The 17,541-nt window shown below is 42.1% G+C and overlaps 1 protein-coding gene across 6 annotated transcripts in view; it reads left to right on the forward strand.

Moving 5' to 3' along the window:
• The window catches only part of rft1 (RFT1 homolog), a 160,800-nt gene that overhangs the window by 121,321 nt on the left and 21,938 nt on the right, over positions 1-17,541 (forward strand). For 4 of the 6 annotated variants that reach the window (XM_069939521.1, XM_069939523.1, XM_069939525.1 and 1 more), the window contains 2 exons: positions 2,858-2,963; positions 11,537-11,786. In XM_069939521.1, the coding sequence (XP_069795622.1) occupies positions 2,858-2,963; positions 11,537-11,786 (356 nt within the window). Of the gene's footprint in view, positions 1-2,857; positions 2,964-11,340; positions 11,511-11,536; positions 11,787-12,897; positions 15,181-17,541 lie in introns of those variants that run through there. The other 2 variants (XM_069939522.1, XM_069939526.1) reach the window with 2 other exon arrangements.

The following is a 17,541-nucleotide window of genomic DNA, read 5'->3' on the forward strand; positions in this document are numbered from 1 at the left end:
TCTAAAGGCTGAGTGAGGCTTTAATACACATTAGATTGTAGCTGGCCCGACTCCATGTGCTCGAATGAATGGAAGGGGATAAGGAGGTCGACCTCTATGGCCAGGTCACAAGAGAAGGAGTTACAAGGGATCAAGCCATCAGTGGGCCAGCCAGCAAATCACACACAGAGCAGAATATACATATCACCACAATTAATTAACAGGATTATGAGGAGTATAGATAAGGTATACGGCAAGCACCTTTTTCCCGGGGTGAGAGTAACTAACACTGGAGGACATCTATACAAGGTGAGAGAAGGAAAGTTTAGGGGAAACATCAGAGGTAAGGTTTTTTTTACACAAAGTAGTGGGTGCCTGGAATGTATTGCCTGGGGTGATGGTGGAGGCTGGACAATGGGGACATTAAAAGACTCTTAGATAGCTACATGGTTTCAAGAAAAATAGAATTATTGTTTTAAGGTAGGGAAGGTTTATTTTGTTGACTTCTATAGATAGGGACAACATCATGGACTGAAGAGCCTGTACTGTGCTGTAATGTCCCTGGTGGGAGTTGTATACAGACCTCCAAATTGTATCCAGGAGGCATGTACAAATTCTAGAGGATGTTAGAAAAGGCATGCAAAAAGGGCAAAGGGGATTTCAACGGGTAGCTTGATTCAGAAAAAAATCTGGTTGGTGCTGGAACCGAAGAGAAGGAATTTATGGAAGGCAGCCATCATAAAAGATCCCTATAACTTTGGTCACAGTCTCATCTCGCTCCTAACTTCAGTACAGAAAACTGAAGACCAGCATCTCTATGTTCAAGAACAACTTTTTTCCAAAATCATGTTTTTGAACCTCCCCATACTACCCTAATCATAAACTAGTCCTGAACTTCCTAGCTACCCTTTTGTTTTCAAGGCTCCTTTTGGTCCTCCTGATTTTTATTAACAGGCCCTCCTGGCCCACGAGCCTGTGCCACCCAAATATACCAATTTACCCCCATACGTTTTGGAGGGAGGGATAAAACTGGAACACCCAGAGGAAATCCATTCAGACATGGGGAGAACCTACCAACTCCTTGCAGGCAGCTTTGGATTCGAACCCAGATCATTGGTGCTGTAAGAGTGCTGCGCTAACTGCTACACTAACCATGCTTCCTCTGAGTTCTTTCCTGTTTTTTTAATATTCCTTAACCATACACATGCTTTGTTGCTCTTAGCTAAATATATAACTCTCATCAAACATTCCCAAATCATGCCATCCTTGTATTTCTCCTGCTCTGGAATATTCCAGTCCTGAATTTTCACCTGCTAGTCTTTAACTGAACCTACATATCAGATGTGGACTTACCCAATAACAGCTGCTCTCAATCTAGTCTGTCCAGTTCTTAACTATTCATGTAATTTGCCTACCCTCTCCCAAGGTTCAGAACTATCCTTATCCATAACTAGAAGCATTAGGATTTGAGATCACTGTTCCCAAAAGGCTCCCCCACTGAAGCCCCAATTACCTGGCCAAACTCATTTTCTAATATGAGATCAAGTATGCCCTCCCTCCCCGTTTCAAGTTTCTACATAAAGTTTCAAGGACTCCCTTTGGACTCAGCCAACAAAATCTACTTAATTAAAGTCTTTTGAACAACAAGTCCCTATCAATATTTGGGAAATTCAAGTTATCCATCAAAACAACTTTATTGTTTTTACATTTTTCTATTAATCTACCTGGGTCCTACAGTTAGAAATCATGTTATGCTTTTTGATGCTTTTGAATTGATCATAGGTGTAAGGGTTAAAATGCAGATTTTGCAAGAAGTCTGTGTAGATCTTGTTTACATTCTTTGAGCGTCTCCGGAGAAACGTATTCTTAGCCAAGTCTCTCTGTGTTTAAGAAAAACTGGCAGATTTGATTTTCTTTGTTCTGCGAAGATGGAGGAACTTGAAATAGTCCAAAAACTTCTAGTGACCATTTTAAGTATCGTTTTAATCATAATTTAATCATAGTTTTAGTACTGTATAACAATGTTGTAATAATGTAGTAAGGTTTAATTAATCCAGGAAAACTCAACTTTAATATGGATCTTTTTTGAATGAGTCATAAATAACAACAACATTCAAGTCATTCCAGGCGATTATAAAGGAAGGTAGTCGCAACAATAGGCTCTGACCATCCTTGAACTTAACCAATAGTGATTGTGCCTTCAGCTGTCATCTCCCTAAACCTCTCTCCCTCTGCCTCTGTCTTGCTATCCTTCCTTGTACTCCTTAGATCACCTCTTTGACCATCCTTACCCTTGCATCTTCCTTGTGACGCCAAATATTGATAATCAAATGAACTGCCAGATGAAGTAGCAGAAGCAGGGACCATTGTAACCTTCAAAAGGCATTTCAGCAGGTGCATGGATAGGAAAGATTTAGAGGGATAAAGGCCAAATGGAGGAAAATGGGGCTAGTTTGATGAGACTCTGATGAGAATCAGGCTGAATAGCCCAATTCTGATTCTATGTCTTAGGAGATGATCAAGTTAGGCTGAAACCCCTGTTTCCATGCTATAGAAATCTAGGACTCTTGTAAAGCTTCTTGTTTATTGTGAAAGTCACTTTTTTTAAAAATGGAGTCCTGTTCCTAATTATAGTTCTTTAACTTTTAACTTCTTTAACAAGGATAATGTTATCCAACCATCAGTGAAATGAGAGCTGGAACAATTCATGCCTGAGGCTCAGGACTAGGTAGGTCACTGAAAGCAGTTCTGTTGGCCCAGCATTAACTTGAAGCATAAACAGCCATTCTTCACTCTTGGTGTTTTAGCAACAGGGTATATTTTGGGAGCATGTTGAAGAAAAGCCATTGTTTTATAATGGTTTACTATTTGTCACCAGGTCCAAGTCTCTTGCGTTGCTACTGTATCTACGTGTTACTGATGGCTGTAAATGGAGTGACAGAATGTTTTACATTCGCTGCGATGAGTAACCAGGAAGTAGACAGGTAAGTGATAGAGATTCAGTGATCTTAGTTTGGTCCTTAAAATAAATATACTTCTAGGTACATTGAGATAAAATAAGCTCAAAAACATATAGATGGCAACTTCCAAATATTTAGACCAGAACATCACAAAACATAGGAGCAGAAATAGGTCATTCAGTCCGTCGAGTATATCTCACCATTCAATCATGAGCTGACCCATATTCCCACTCAGCCCCACTGCCCGGCCTTCTCCCCATAACCTTTGGTGCCCTGGTTAATCAAGAACCTATCAATCTCTGTCTTAAATACGCCCAATAACCTTCTGTGGATTCACCATCCTCTGGTAAAATAAATTCCTTCACATCTCTGTTCTAAGCAGTTGCCCTCAATCTTGAAGTTGTCCCCTCTTGTCCAAGACTCTCCCACCATGGGAAACCACATTTCTGCATTCAAAATGTTTAATCCCCCCCTCATTCTCCTAAATTCTGACAAGTACAGGCCAAGAGCTGTCAAACGTCCTCACATGATACCCTTTCATTCCTGGAATAATCCTTGTGAACTTCCTCTGAACCCACTTTAACGTCAGCACATCTTTTGAATGAGTCAAAAGCTGTTCACAAGTGAGGTCTAACCTGTGCCTTATGAAGATTCTACATCACATCCCTACTATTATATTCTACTCTTGAAATGAATGCCAGCATTGCATTTGCCTTCGTCACCACCGACTCAACTTGTCTGTGAATTTTCATTTTTTTCCCTCATTTAGAAAATAGTCTGCCCATTTATTTCTCCCGCCAAAGTGCATGACCGTACACTTTCCAACATTGTATTCCATTTGTCACTTCTCTCCCCATTCTCCTAATCTGTCTAAATCCCTCTGCAGCCTCACTGTTTCCTCAACACTACCTGCTCGTCCACCTACCTTCATATCATCGCAAACTTTGCCACAAAGCCATTCATTCCATAATCTAAATCATTTATAGACAACATCAAAAGAAGCGGTCCCAAAACCGACCTTTGCGGAACACCACTAGCAACTGACAACCAACCAGAATATGATCCCTATGTTCCAACTCTCTGTTTCCTGCCAATCAGCAATGCTTTATCCACACTAGTGTGTTTCCTGTTATACCAAGGGCTCTTATCTTGTTAAGTAGCCTCCTGTGTAGCACCTTGTCAAATGAAGATACAAATACACAACATTCGCTGTATCTCCTATATGCAGCCTGCTTGTCACTTCATCAAAGAATTCCAATAGGTTTGTGTCAAACAAGATTTCCTTTAAGGTAACCATGCTGGCTTTGGTCTATCCTGTCATGTCCCTCCAAATGTTCCATAACCTCATTCTTGACAAACATCATCCGTCAAGCTAACTGGTTTCTAATATCCTTTCTGCTGCCTCCCTTTTTTTTTTAAGACACAGTGCAGTAACAGGCCCTTCTGGCCTCTGAGTCCATCCTCCCCTTTTAACCTACAACCCATTTTGAAGGGTTGGGCGGAAGGGGAGGGCAACAAGAACACCTGGAGGAAACCCACGCAGATATGGGAAGAACATACAAACTCTGGACACACAGCACCGGATTCAAACCCGGGTCACTGGCGCTGTAATATCGTTGCTCTTTCATATTCTCTTTGATATTATTTGCTACCCTACTTTCATACTTCATCTTTTCCCTCCTTATGACTTTTTTAAGTTACCTTCTACAAATTTATAAAAATATCCCAATCCTCTTTCTTTTCACTATGTTTTGTTTCCTTGTATGCACGCTCTTTTTGGTTTTAATTTGGGTTTGACTTCCCTTGTTAGTCACTGTTCTGACATTTTTTTCCATTTGAATATTTTCTCTTTTTCAAATGTATTTACCCTGCACTTATTTCTTGCAGAAACCCCATTCTTTGCTGCTTTGCCGTCTTCCCGACTTGTGCTCCCTTTCAATCTACTTTGGCCAGTTCCTCTCTCATGCCGCTGTAATTCCCTTTACTTCACTGAAATACCGACACATTTGACTATAGCTTCTCCTGGTCAAATTTCAAATTGAACTCAGTCATAATGTAATCATTGCCCCTTAATGGTTCCTTTACCCGAAACACCTCTGGTATATTGCACAACACCCAATCCAATACAGCCGGTCCCCTCATGGGCTCTTCAACAAGCTGCTCTAAAACAAACCATCTCAAAAGCATTCTACAAAATATTTCTCTCAAGATCCAGTCCCATTCTGGTTTTCCCAACCTACTTGCAGGCTAAAATCTCCCATGAGTACCGTGACATTGCTCTTCTGACACACATTTTCTATTTGCTGTTGTAATTTGTTGTCCGCATCCCGGCTACTGTTTTGAGGTTTGCATATAACTGCCAACAGTTTCCTCTTTTCCTTGCCATTTCTTAATTCAACCCACAATGATTCTATAATCTTATGATCCCATGTGACCTCTTTCTAATGATATAATGTTGTTCCTTACCAAAAGAGCCATGCCACCCCCTCTGCTTACCTGCCTATGCTTTTGATCCACTGTGTTTCCTTGGACATTCACCTCCCAATGATATCCATCCTTTAGCCATGACTCCTTGATGGTGACAACATCATACCTGCCAATCTGTAGTTGTACAACAAGGTCATCCACTTTATTTCTTGTGCTGCGTACATTTAAATATAAAACCTTTACCCTGTATTTATTGCTTTTCGATTCTGTGCCCCTGTTGCATTGGCTATAATTGCACTGGCTATAATTTTGCCCAATCTGCCTGTCCTTCCACACAAACTCCCTACCAGTTATCTCTACTAGTGCGCAAACTGCTCCTTCCTCTGCCTCTTCACTTTGGTTCCTGATGGTTACTGCCATGAAAGAATTGCTTTTGGCTCTTACTCAAGTCTGACTGAATCTTCCAAATTAAACTCCACCCAGAGGAGGCAGAATACATTTCCTGACTTTGGTTCTCTACCAAGATTCCTTCCAAAAGTTGATTTGCTAGAGGAAGTTCCAGCACCTGTGGAGGTAAGAAATGGTCAAGGTTTCAGGTTTAGACCCTGCATCTACAACGGTCATCCGAAGCTCCCACTGCATGTCATTTGAATTCCTCTTCCCATTCCCACCCTTACTGTCTATCCTCAGCCTTCTCCACCACCAATGAAGACAACAAGGTGGCATGGTTATCACAATGCTGTTACAGAGCCAGCAACTGGGGTTTGAATCCAGTGCTGTCCATGAGGAGTTTGTACATTCTCCCCGTGTCTATGTGTGCTCCAGTTTCCTCCCACTGTTCAAAAACGCACCAGGGGTGTAGGCCAATTGGGTGGTATGGAGTCGTGGGCTGAAAGTGCCTGTTACCATGCTGTATTTCTAAATTTAAATAAATTTAAATTTAAACACTTAATATTCTGTCTGGATAATCTGCCTCCCAGTGGCATGAACACTGAATTTTCCAATTTTAGGTTACCCTTACATCCTGTACTTTTCTCCCACTCCTTCCTCTGATCTGCTTCTGGTCCTCACATTTTTCTCTTACGCATACACCACCAACATCCCTATCACCCAATTTCATCCCTCAGCCCTCCTGGTTCCATCCACATTTTACCCAGCAGATCCCTTTCTCCCTCTCCACTCCCCTCATTTACTTCAATCTTCCCTTCCCCTCTTTCCTGACTATTTCCAATATTATCTTCCTCACGTCGGATTCCAGTACTGGTATTCTTTGTATTTCTGCTTGTTATTCTCCGACCACTAACTCAACTTTTATCCTTCCCTACACCCATCTTGGCATCATGTTGCATTATTTCCTCTTTGTCTGCTTTCACCTGCCTGTGTCACCCAAACCCACCTCCTTCACCTAACTCCATCTGTCTGTCATCACTCAGTCCATTTATCACCTAGTGGCCCCTGTCTCACCCCTTCCCCTATCGTTTTTATGCCAGCTGCTTTCCTACACCTGATACAGAATCTTGACTTAAAATGTCAATAGTTCGATTCCCCCACAGATGCAGTTTGACCTGCTGAGTTTCCCCAGTAATTATTTGCTCCAGATTCCACCATCAATGGTCTCCTGATCTCTACATTACAATAACATCGCACATTGGAATATAGCATCCTAGGGTTGTAAAACAGAGGAAGGGCAAAATAGGAGCAGCAATGGGCCCTCCCACCCATCGTGCTTACTCTGCCATTCAATTATATCATGGCTGATCTGATGATAGGCTCATCTCCACCTATTTGCCTTTTCCCCATTTCCCTTAATTCCCAACTATGTAAAAATTATATCCAACCTTGTCTTAAATATATTTACTGAGGTATCCTCCACTGCTTCAATGGGCAGCAAATTCCATGGATTCACCACTCTCCTCATCTCTGTCCTAAATCTACTACCCCGAGTCTTGAGACTTTGTCCCCTAGTTCTAGTCTCCCCCACCAACAGAAACATCTTACCTACCTCGATCTTATCTATGCCTTTCATAATTTTATACATTTCTAAGGTACCCTCCTATTCTTCTAAATTCCAGACAACTTGATCTCACCTCATAGGCTCACCCCCTATCCCTGGAATCAACCTGGTGAACCTTCTCTGCACTGCTTCCAAAGCCAGTACCTGTACATCCTTCCTTAAGTAAGGAGACCAGAACTGCACACAGTACTCTAGATGTGGCCTCACCAGTACCTTGCACAGTTGCAGCATAACCTCCCTACTCCTAAATTCAATCCCTCCAGCAATAAAGGCCAACATTCCATTTGCCTTCTTGATAGCCTGCAGCACCTGCAAACCAACCTTTTGCAATTCATACATCTCTGCCAAGAATCAATTCTCTACGAATCCCTCTTGCTTGCATTAAATTTATATCCCTCTTTCCCCTGTTCATTCAAATACATGTCCTGATGACTCTTAAACATTGGTACTCTTCCTCCCTCCAAAGCCTTGGAGGTGTTGGCTTTTAGGTGAGTGTATGAAGATTTAAAGGTTTTTACTTATACCTGACCAAGGGCGCAGACTTGAAACGTTGGTCACCCTTCAATTCTGATGGATGCTGCGTGGCCTGCTGAGTTTCTCCAGCACTTGTGTATTTCATATTTCTGCTGTGTATTTTTCTGAGAACATCTATGTTCAATTTACTCTCCCATATACCATCAGGAGACTTTCCCCTATTAAACAAGATCCCATTTTGTCTGCTCCTATGATTGTCCATGGCTACTCTAAGGTCAGGAAGTTGTGATCACTCTCTCCAAATGTTTGCCCAGAGAGGTCTGTTAACTGTCCAGGTTCATTACCCAGTACCTGATCCAGTGCAGTCTGTCCACATACTGTGTCAGGAATCCTTCCTGGACACACCTGACAAATTCTGACCTTTTGAACAAAGGAGGTGCCAGGCAATATTAGGGAAGTTGAAGTTGTCCATGACAACAACCCTGTTATTTTTAGATCTTTCCAAAATCTGCCTACTTATCTGCTCTACATCTAAAACTCCTGGTGGGGGGGAAGAGGAAGATGAGGCTATAGATTTATTTATTTCCTCTTTCTGACTTCCAACCACACAAACTTGGTAGACACTTTCTCTACAGCATCTTCCCTTTCTGCAGCTATGATACTATCCCTGATTAACAATGATATTCCCCCTTAACCTCCCTCCCTATCTCTTTCAAAATATGTAAACCCCAGAACTTCAAACCAGCCAATCCTGCCCTTCCAACAACCAAGTCTCTGTAACAGCCTCAACATTGTAATTCCACATACCAATCCATGCCTTACATTCATCGCCTTTATTCTTAATAAGTTGAAGTAAACATATTTCAACCCATTCAACCGTCTGCATTTATGCTCCAACCACTGCCAATTCTTCCTCGCAGTCTCAATGCACATTGCATCTACCTTTCTCGCCACTGTTTCCACCATCTGAACTAAAACTATGGTTCCCATCACCCTGCCTATCTTGTTTAAACCCTCCACAAAAGTTCTAGCAAACCTGCCCGCAAAGTTTTGTACATCATACCTTCTCCAGATTCAAGGGTATTTTATTGTCACATAATAAAACAAATATAAAATTATACAAAATCTCCTTTAGTTTGCCATAGGGCTGCAAGAAATTTTGTGTAATATTGTAGCTGTTTTATTACATGAAACAGTGCTCCCACAGCATTTTCAGTGCACAGACTTTAGTCTAAACCATTAGCATCCCGATATCCAGATCCAAACCTCTGACACGATCAGGAAGCCTTCAGCTCCCTTGGCCCCCTCTCACATCTCGGTTCCGATACCTGGTACCACTTCAGCCAGTCTCGAGCCAATCTCCACTCTGATGTAAGTCCTTTGACCACAGTTGCCTGCACCCTGTGTGAGCTCGTCGCATTGAGTCACCAATAGCCTGCCACCATGTGCTCTTCAGCCACAGAGCCCCTCACTGATCACCATGGTCACCGTCCCATAGCGTCATCTTCTCTGCTTCTCCTTCTCAAATGGGAGGGGTGTTTTCTGGTGCCCTGTGCAGTCCTCTGCTTTCCCCGAGTCTAACCGCTCAAGGCCAATTGCCGAACACAGGCACTGCCATTTTGGGCCCTGACCCAGTGGTCACAGGATGTTAAAATAAACCGCTGTAGGCTCTTTTAACAGGCCATTTGAAGTTGTACAGAGCTGTGGGCAGGTGGACTGGACAGTAGAACCCTGCAGGGGAGTGCTCTGTCTCCTCTCCCTGGGTCTGCCAGCAGCAATCTGAACCCTCCCCCCCTGCATCAACTCTTCAGCCACACATACATCTGCCATAATTTCCTATTCTTTCCCTCACTGGCGTGTGGCTCAGGCAGCAATCTGGAGGTCCTGCTTTTCAGTCTCATTCCTAACTCCCTACATTCATTCTTCAGGACCTCATCTCTTTTCCTATCCATGTCATCTTCCTTTTCAAGAATACAGTTGAACTGGAGTCTTGATCTCATCCACAGAATCACCTGTTTCCCCAACCAATAAATCTGCTATCATAATTGCTCTCCTCTCTCCTCTACCCTTGTGAGCCTTAGAGCAGACTCTCTGACAGACCTGGCTACAGTGGCTTTCTCCTGGTAGGTTGTTCTCCCCAACAGTATCCAAAACAGTATACGTTATTTCCATAAAACACAGAAGTCTGCAGACACTGTGATTGTCGTAAAACACACAGTAAATGTTGGAGGAACTCATCTGGTCTCACAGCGTCCAGAGGAGGTAAAGAGGCTGAGTCCTCCAGCATTTACTGTGTGTTCAATTATGTTATTGGGGAATGGCTACAGGAGTACCCCACACTGACTGCCTGTTCCCTTTCCCTCTCCTGACAGTCACCCAATAACCTGCCTCATGCATCCTAGGTGTGACCCCTCAGCCTCCTGAATGACCGAGAGTTCATCCTGTTCCAATTCTCTCATATATCCTGTATGTGGCTGCAGCAAGGTGCACTTCTATTAGGCAAAGTCATCAGGGACTCTTGTGGTGTCCCTGAATTCCCACATACTACATGAGGAGCATACCTCTGTCCTGGCTGCCATTCCCTCTGCTAGATTAGTGCAATAAGAAAGAGTCCATGGCTTCTACTCACCGTAACTTCCCAATCCAAAGCCTTGACACTTTTCGCTCTGCACCTTCTCTCAGTACGGCAGCACCCAAAACCCTCCCGTGCCTTCTTACTGAAGCCTTTTTCCTGATCACTCCCAACACCTGGGCCTCTTACTCAGCCTCTTCATGCCAAGGCCTCAGCTTCCCTCAATCTAACACTAGTTCACTTATACAAAAGCAGCTCCAAATGGCCACCCCATTTTGACACTGCCTTCATTTTGTTGGCTGCTCTTAATTTGCCAGTCACCAAATAACTAAGTCAGCTGACATACCTCTTCAAAAACCCTGCAAATGAGACACAACCATATTCAACTCCTCTTCAAAGGTCCAACTCTCACTCCAAATCACGGACTCCAGCTGTATTCATTTCTGCATCCTCCTATGATACCTTGTTCCATTTGCCCACCACCCCCTGTGTGAAATATTTGCCCGTCAGATCCCCTTTAAGCCTCCTTCTTGTCACCTTAAAACCTATGGCTTTTTTTAGACAACCCTGCCATGGAAACAAACTGGAGTGAAAGAAGAAAAGCTGCAGATGCTGTGATTGTAGTTAATACACAAACGTGCTGGAGGATCTCGGGAGGTCCCACGGCCACCATGGGAGGTAAAGATTATAACCAATGTTTCAGGTCTTAGCCCTTTGTCAAAGTATGAGCAAAAAGCAGGCAGGTACCTAAATAAAAAGGCAGGGGTGGAGGTAATATTATAAACCTCTGACATGTCTCCACTTAGCCATCTTCAGTCCTGGAGAAATGATTCCAACCTATCCAAGCTCTATTTATAACATAGGCCCTTCAGTCCCACCAGTGTCCTCATGAATTCTTCTTGCACCCTCTCTAGTTTTATGTTGAGGCCACCAGAACGGCACAAGTGCAAGAGCAGCCTAACCAATATTTTGTACAACTGTAATATGATGTCCCAATTCGTATGCAGTGCAACATTCAATTAAAGGCAAGTGTGCCAAATGTGGAAGCTTCGAGAAGAAGTGCTCGTATTTGTGTAGGAGTAATTTGAACTAATATTTGGTTTGTTGAAGGTATAACTTCGTGATGCTGGCGCTGTCGCTTTCCTTCCTTGGACTTTCATATTGCTTGACACGGTGGCAAGGAGCTGTTGGGTTTATTTTAGCAAACTGTTTGAACATGGGATTGCGAATTACACACAGTCTACGGTACATAAGTTGTTACTTCCGACCCACTGAATATCGGCCCCTTGCAGGCCTCCAACTCTCAGCACCTTTACTTCTGGTCTACTTCGCTAGTGGAACAGTGACAGTTCTCTCACAGGTAGGTACTGGTAGAGGGACTCATTCCCAAAGAATAGAATGTGTGAGCACACACGTGGCTCTGGAAGGTTTTAGATTCCTCGGGATCAGTTCAGTGGAGATGGGGAAAACACAAGCTTGCACCTCAGTGAGGCTGGCCAATGTTGCCACATTTGGTTTTGGAAGGGACTTAAGGGGAAGTTTAAATGATGTGATCCCTAATGTCATTTCAGAAAAGTTTGAGCTTCTCATTATAATTCATGCTCACCCAGTCTTGACGTCAATCTTTTCTGCACCCTTTCTAGTTTAATTATATCTTAACTATAACTAGAAGACCAAAACTGCACACAATATTCCTTGCATTTTCATCAATGCACTTTTACTTCAGATGTTTCTGTTTCACAACATTCTCCAGGGCCTTTCCATTTACTCTGCAAGTTCTAACTTGGTTTGACTTACCAAAGTGCAACACCGTACACTTTTCAGAGTTGAGTTCCATTTGCAACTCCTTGGCCCTCCTTTCCAACTAATCTAAATCCTGTTGTGAATTTAGATATCCTGGCTCACTGTCCATTACACCACCAATTTTGGTGTCTTCTGCAAAAGAGCAGAGCGAGCCAGAGCTGTGCAGTGTTGTTTAGCCAACATCAGTGATGGACCTCCTTGTACTCATCCTCACTAACCTGCCTGCAGCAGTTGTATCTGTCTATAATTGCTGTCTGGAGGTGACTGATGTGCGATCTGCAAATGAGATAGGAGGTGCCTGATGTGGGAGGTAGGAGCCCTTTCTGAGCTAGTGTTCAATGTTTGCAGTCTATGCTGGGCTTCTATGATTAATACCAAGAGATATGAAATTATCTAAGGATCAAGGGGTCATTGCAAGAACTTATTATGTCAATCAGTGATACCTTTCATCATGTTTCAGGTGCTTATTAGGACATCATTTAGAGTTTACAAGGCAAGGGACCAAGAACTGGGGAGTGTGACTTGTCAGAATAGTAATTTTTAGACCGCAGGCTATGGCCAAATGATTTCCAACTATGCTGTGAAGTTTGGTCATTCTCAGATGCATTGAGACAGACGGATGACACTGCCTCATGCTTTTTTGTGAGTTCTACTCTTTTTGTTTGCAGGCTGCGTTGTGCTGTGAGCAAGGTTTAATGTTCCGCCTGCTTCACATCCTGTTGGGTGCCCTTTGTTTAATCACGGTCCTTGTGTCAGCCTTCTTCATTGAGCCCAAGCTTGTTCAGTTCATTAGAGTTCACTTCCTATCTTGGAACAAAACAGAAATAGTGAAATGGGAATAAAAGCGGAAGATCATTGATGCAAGCGTCTTACTAATTTAGCTCCTACACTTGGACTAATTGCTGGATTCTGTGGATCTACCAGCACGCTATTTCAATTGTATTAAACCTACTGGAATAAATAGCTGTTAACTTGGAAATGTGTGGGTGTCAACAGGCATGTTCTAGATGGTCATTGGTACAGTAAAACCCCCTGATATACAGCACCTATGGGGATTGGTATTTTACAATTGCTTGAGACTTACTCCTACAATGCTGCATTAAAAATAATCAATGAAGAGAGATGTGGTGCAGATGACATGCTCTTTATTCCTGATCTTTGGTTATCCGGTCACCTTGGTTGTTTTTTTTTCCTAAGTTTCTGTAGGTGTCGTTGACCCCACTGGTATTTGTGTTTTTTGTATCTGCATATTAAGTTGTATGGGGCAAGGTGGGGTAGGGGGTGATAAAAACGGACTCTGGATGTCATATTGGTGGTGTAAGAGATTGTATTGTTTGAATTTAAATGAGTCTTTGAAAATCAACGAATAAACAGTTTAAAAAAACAAATACAACACTGAACAAACTTCACTTACATGAATATATAAACCTTAAAGAATTTTACTTTATTTTCAATCACATTCTTTGAAAACATTTAACCGTTGCTGGATTTGCAGGTTCCTCCCCCTCCAGGGAGCCGTCTGAAAGGTGAACAGTAGCATTATAATTAATCCTTCCTCCCCAAAGTTTGCAGGTAAAACCTCTGACCGAGGTGACTCTTACTAAGCAGGGATCAGGAGACACTTTAAGAGAGTTAACCCAATGGCGAGCTTCATCCTGGGCTTTGCCATTGCTGTTTCACACAACTTTATTCAAACGCCTTCTACGAGCAAACCATGACTAAAGTGCTCCGTTGGCTGAATATTTGCTCCCATCTTCACCAAAGGTTTGTGTTACTTCAGAGAACATTTAATTTACAATTTTAAACGTGTATTTTTTACCTATTACTTTATTCTTTTTTTTGCCAGTTTCTTGAATTCTGGATATCAGCAGTTTTACTGTACATGGTTCTGTTGTAATCCTTGTAAAACTGTAAACTTGTTTATTGCTGTGGCAATCACAGACACTCAAGCCTTTAAATCCATAATGTCGATGAATTCAGGGATTAGAACTGTGTTCCAGAACTGGTCTGAGGGAAAGGATTTTCCCATTGGTGAAATATACAAAAATTTGAGTTCATTACAGTCACAACTTCAAACGTTTTAACAATTCATTCTTGAGTTCGGATCCAAAAAAAATACAGTAAAAACCCCCAGTATCTGGCACTGATGGAGATTGACTGATGCCGGATATGCAAATGTTTCGGATGCTTGAGACTCACTCTGAAAATGCTTAACTAATACACCAGCATTAAGAATAAACAGTTTAAAAGACAGCGCAGAATGTAATTTGAAAAAAAAAAATCAGTATTGTAGTCCTTAATTATGTAATGTTCACTTTAAACAAGTAATTCGCGTAATTTGCAAAATTTAAAATCAAACCCCGGTCGCTGACTTTGTAACTTTTAACAAACTCTCTTTTGCTTCTCTCTCTCTGACTGTAAGAAGCACTTGGGCGATTCCTGCTGCTGGTGAATCTGTCCGCCTTGCAGCAGACAAAAAGAAATTTCATGTAATATTTATTATGTGCTCTTTTATTACTATGATAATAAATTGAATCTTGAGCAGCATTGCTCTAACTGCTATGTTAATCGTGCCAACATCATAATTAACCCCCCCTTCCCAAATTTACAGATAAAGCCTTACTAAGCAGGGATAGGGAGACACTTTGGGAGAGTCGCCCCTTTATCCTGGGTGCTACCATTTTATTCAAACACAACTTTATTGAAACTGGCTGGCTGAATGTTTGCACTCATCTACACCACGGGGTTGTGTGTTGCTCTAGAGAACATTTACAATTTTATCTTTTTTGGCTGGTTGCTGGAATTTCAGGTAACAGGGATTTTACTGTACATATAAAAACAGAATTTGTGTGGGGGAGGATGGGAGTTTTGAACTAGGCTTTAATAATAAAAAAAATCATACTTCATAAACTGGAAGTACTTTAGTGTGAAGTATTCAGTTATTTTATAAATGAACCAATAAACCAAATCTGCTTGGCCAAAGTTCTGTGAAACCAGAACTTCTAATTGAGCCCATGTAGAATTTTCTTCATTTCTGGAAGACGCTTTTTGGTTGATCTTCGCTGCCCTTTGTGAATACAGTCTCCTGACCAGTTCTTGCAGCACTGAAGACAGATGGAGCGACTATGCCTTCCTGTTCTGTTGGTACAAACGTGAAAAACCTCATCAAACCCCAGCAACAAGCAGAAAACACTGGAAATGGAGCAGGAGCTTAACCCTACCTCTGCCCAAGGTTATTCCATCACATTTCTCTTCCCCCCCATCCCTAAAAACTCCAAAGCAAACATACTTCCAGGGTGAACCCTTCAGTTCAGCCCATCCCAGTGGAGGTATCACACCATAAATGATGTCGTCCCTCAGCTCGTACTGTGCTCAGATCCTTGGGGGCGGGTTTTACCTCAATTTCATGGTTTGTTAATGTTTGGCCCAAACTAGCTATTGGTTCACTGGTTAAGCATGGCCCACTAGTTTGATCTTGATGCAGGAGATATTGTGGTTTTCCACGTCATTGTTGCATTTGCCTCAATAATTACTGACTCCACCACAAATGTTATTTATTTATTCTGGGATATCTGTGGGCCATCATCTAATACAGAGAAAGAAGCTATTCTGTCTGCCAAATACTCAGGGTTTTCTCCCCTTCAAATATTTATCCACGTGAATATTTCTTTTCATGCAACATTTCTGTGAGATCCCATTTCAACAAAACTCCAGTGAGTATAGTCCCAGAGCCATCAAACACTCCTATGATCGTTCTTACTTTCGAGGAATTATTCTTGTGAACCTTCTCTCACTTACAACATTGAGAGCAGTTTTGGCTCCCTATCCAAGGACAGATGTGTTGCATTGGAGAGACTTCAGAGAAGGTTCACAAGAATAATTCCTCGAAAGTAAGAACGATCATAGGAGTGTTTGATGGCTCTGGGACTATACTCACTGGAGTTTTGTTGAAATGGGATCTCACAGAAATCTGGATGGAATAGATGAGGAGAGGATGTTTCCTGTGGTGGGGGAGTTTGGAACCAGAGGGCACAGCCTCAGAATACAAAACTATCCATTTGGAACATGGATAAGGAGAAATTTCTTTATCTAGAAGGTGGTGAATTTGGGGAATTTGTTGCCACGGACAGCTCTGGAAACTAAGTTATTGGGGATATTATTAGGGTTATTAAGGCAGAGGTTGGTACATTTTTGATCAGGAAGGGATTCAAGGGATATGGGGAGAAGGTAGGAGAATGGGGTTGAAATAGGGGTAAGTCAGTGGTGATGGAATGGTGGGGCAAATTTGATGGGCCTAATGGCCTGCCTTGGCCTAGAATGTTGTAGAGATTATAAACCTACTCCACAACAATCTAACTCTTCCCTACAACACACCTTGAACCCTTTATTTTCTTGCATACGTGCATGTCTGAGAGTTTTTAAATGTCCCTATTATACCACCCTCCTCCACCACTCTAAAAAAAATTACCCCTACATCTCCCCTAAGCTTTCCTTCTCTCACCTTAAGCATTTGTTGTCACCCTGAGTAAAAGCTGCTGGCTCTCCACCCTATCTATGCCTCATGGTTATATTCATGGTTTTTCTTTTGTATATAATTTTATTGTGGATAAATATAGAGCAGTGAGTCTTACTTCAGTGGTGGGGAAGCTGTTCGAATAATTTAGAAAGGCATAATTTGATCAGGGGAAGGTTGTGTCTCACGAACATGATTAAATTCTTTGTTGATATAACAACACACCTATGAAAGAGTGGTAGATCTAGTGTATATGGATTTCAGTAAGGTAATTGATAAGCCTCATTCAGAAAATAAGGCATAAATGCAAGGAGTCCTTGGTTTGTGGATACAGACTGGTTATAGATGGTTCGTATTCTGCATGGAGGTTGGTATTCCATAGGGATCTGTTCTGGGAACTCCACCCCTCCTCTTTGCAATGTTTATAAATGGCTACGTAAGTTTGCAGATGACAGTAAAGTCAGTGAATTGTGGATAGTCTGGAGAGTTGACAGAGTTACAAAAGGACATTGATAGGATGTAGAGCTGGACTGAGAAGTGGCAGATGGAGTTTAACCCAGAAAAGTTAATGGCCTGAGGGTATATGTGTCTCCCAGACCAGATGGATTGTGCACTCGAGTTCTGAAACAAGTATTGGTAGAGATGGTGGAGGCATTGGTGATGATCTTTTAGGAATCAATAGATTCCCAGAGGACTGGAAAAATCACAAAATCTGAAAGGGAAGGAGGCAGCAGAAAGGTTAGCCTGATTTCAGTGGTTGAAAAGATGATTGTTGAGGTTATGGAGTTCTTGGTCAGAC

Source organism: Narcine bancroftii, chromosome 5 (assembly GCF_036971445.1).
Source record: "Narcine bancroftii isolate sNarBan1 chromosome 5, sNarBan1.hap1, whole genome shotgun sequence".
Taxonomy (NCBI): Eukaryota; Metazoa; Chordata; class Chondrichthyes; order Torpediniformes; family Narcinidae; genus Narcine; species Narcine bancroftii.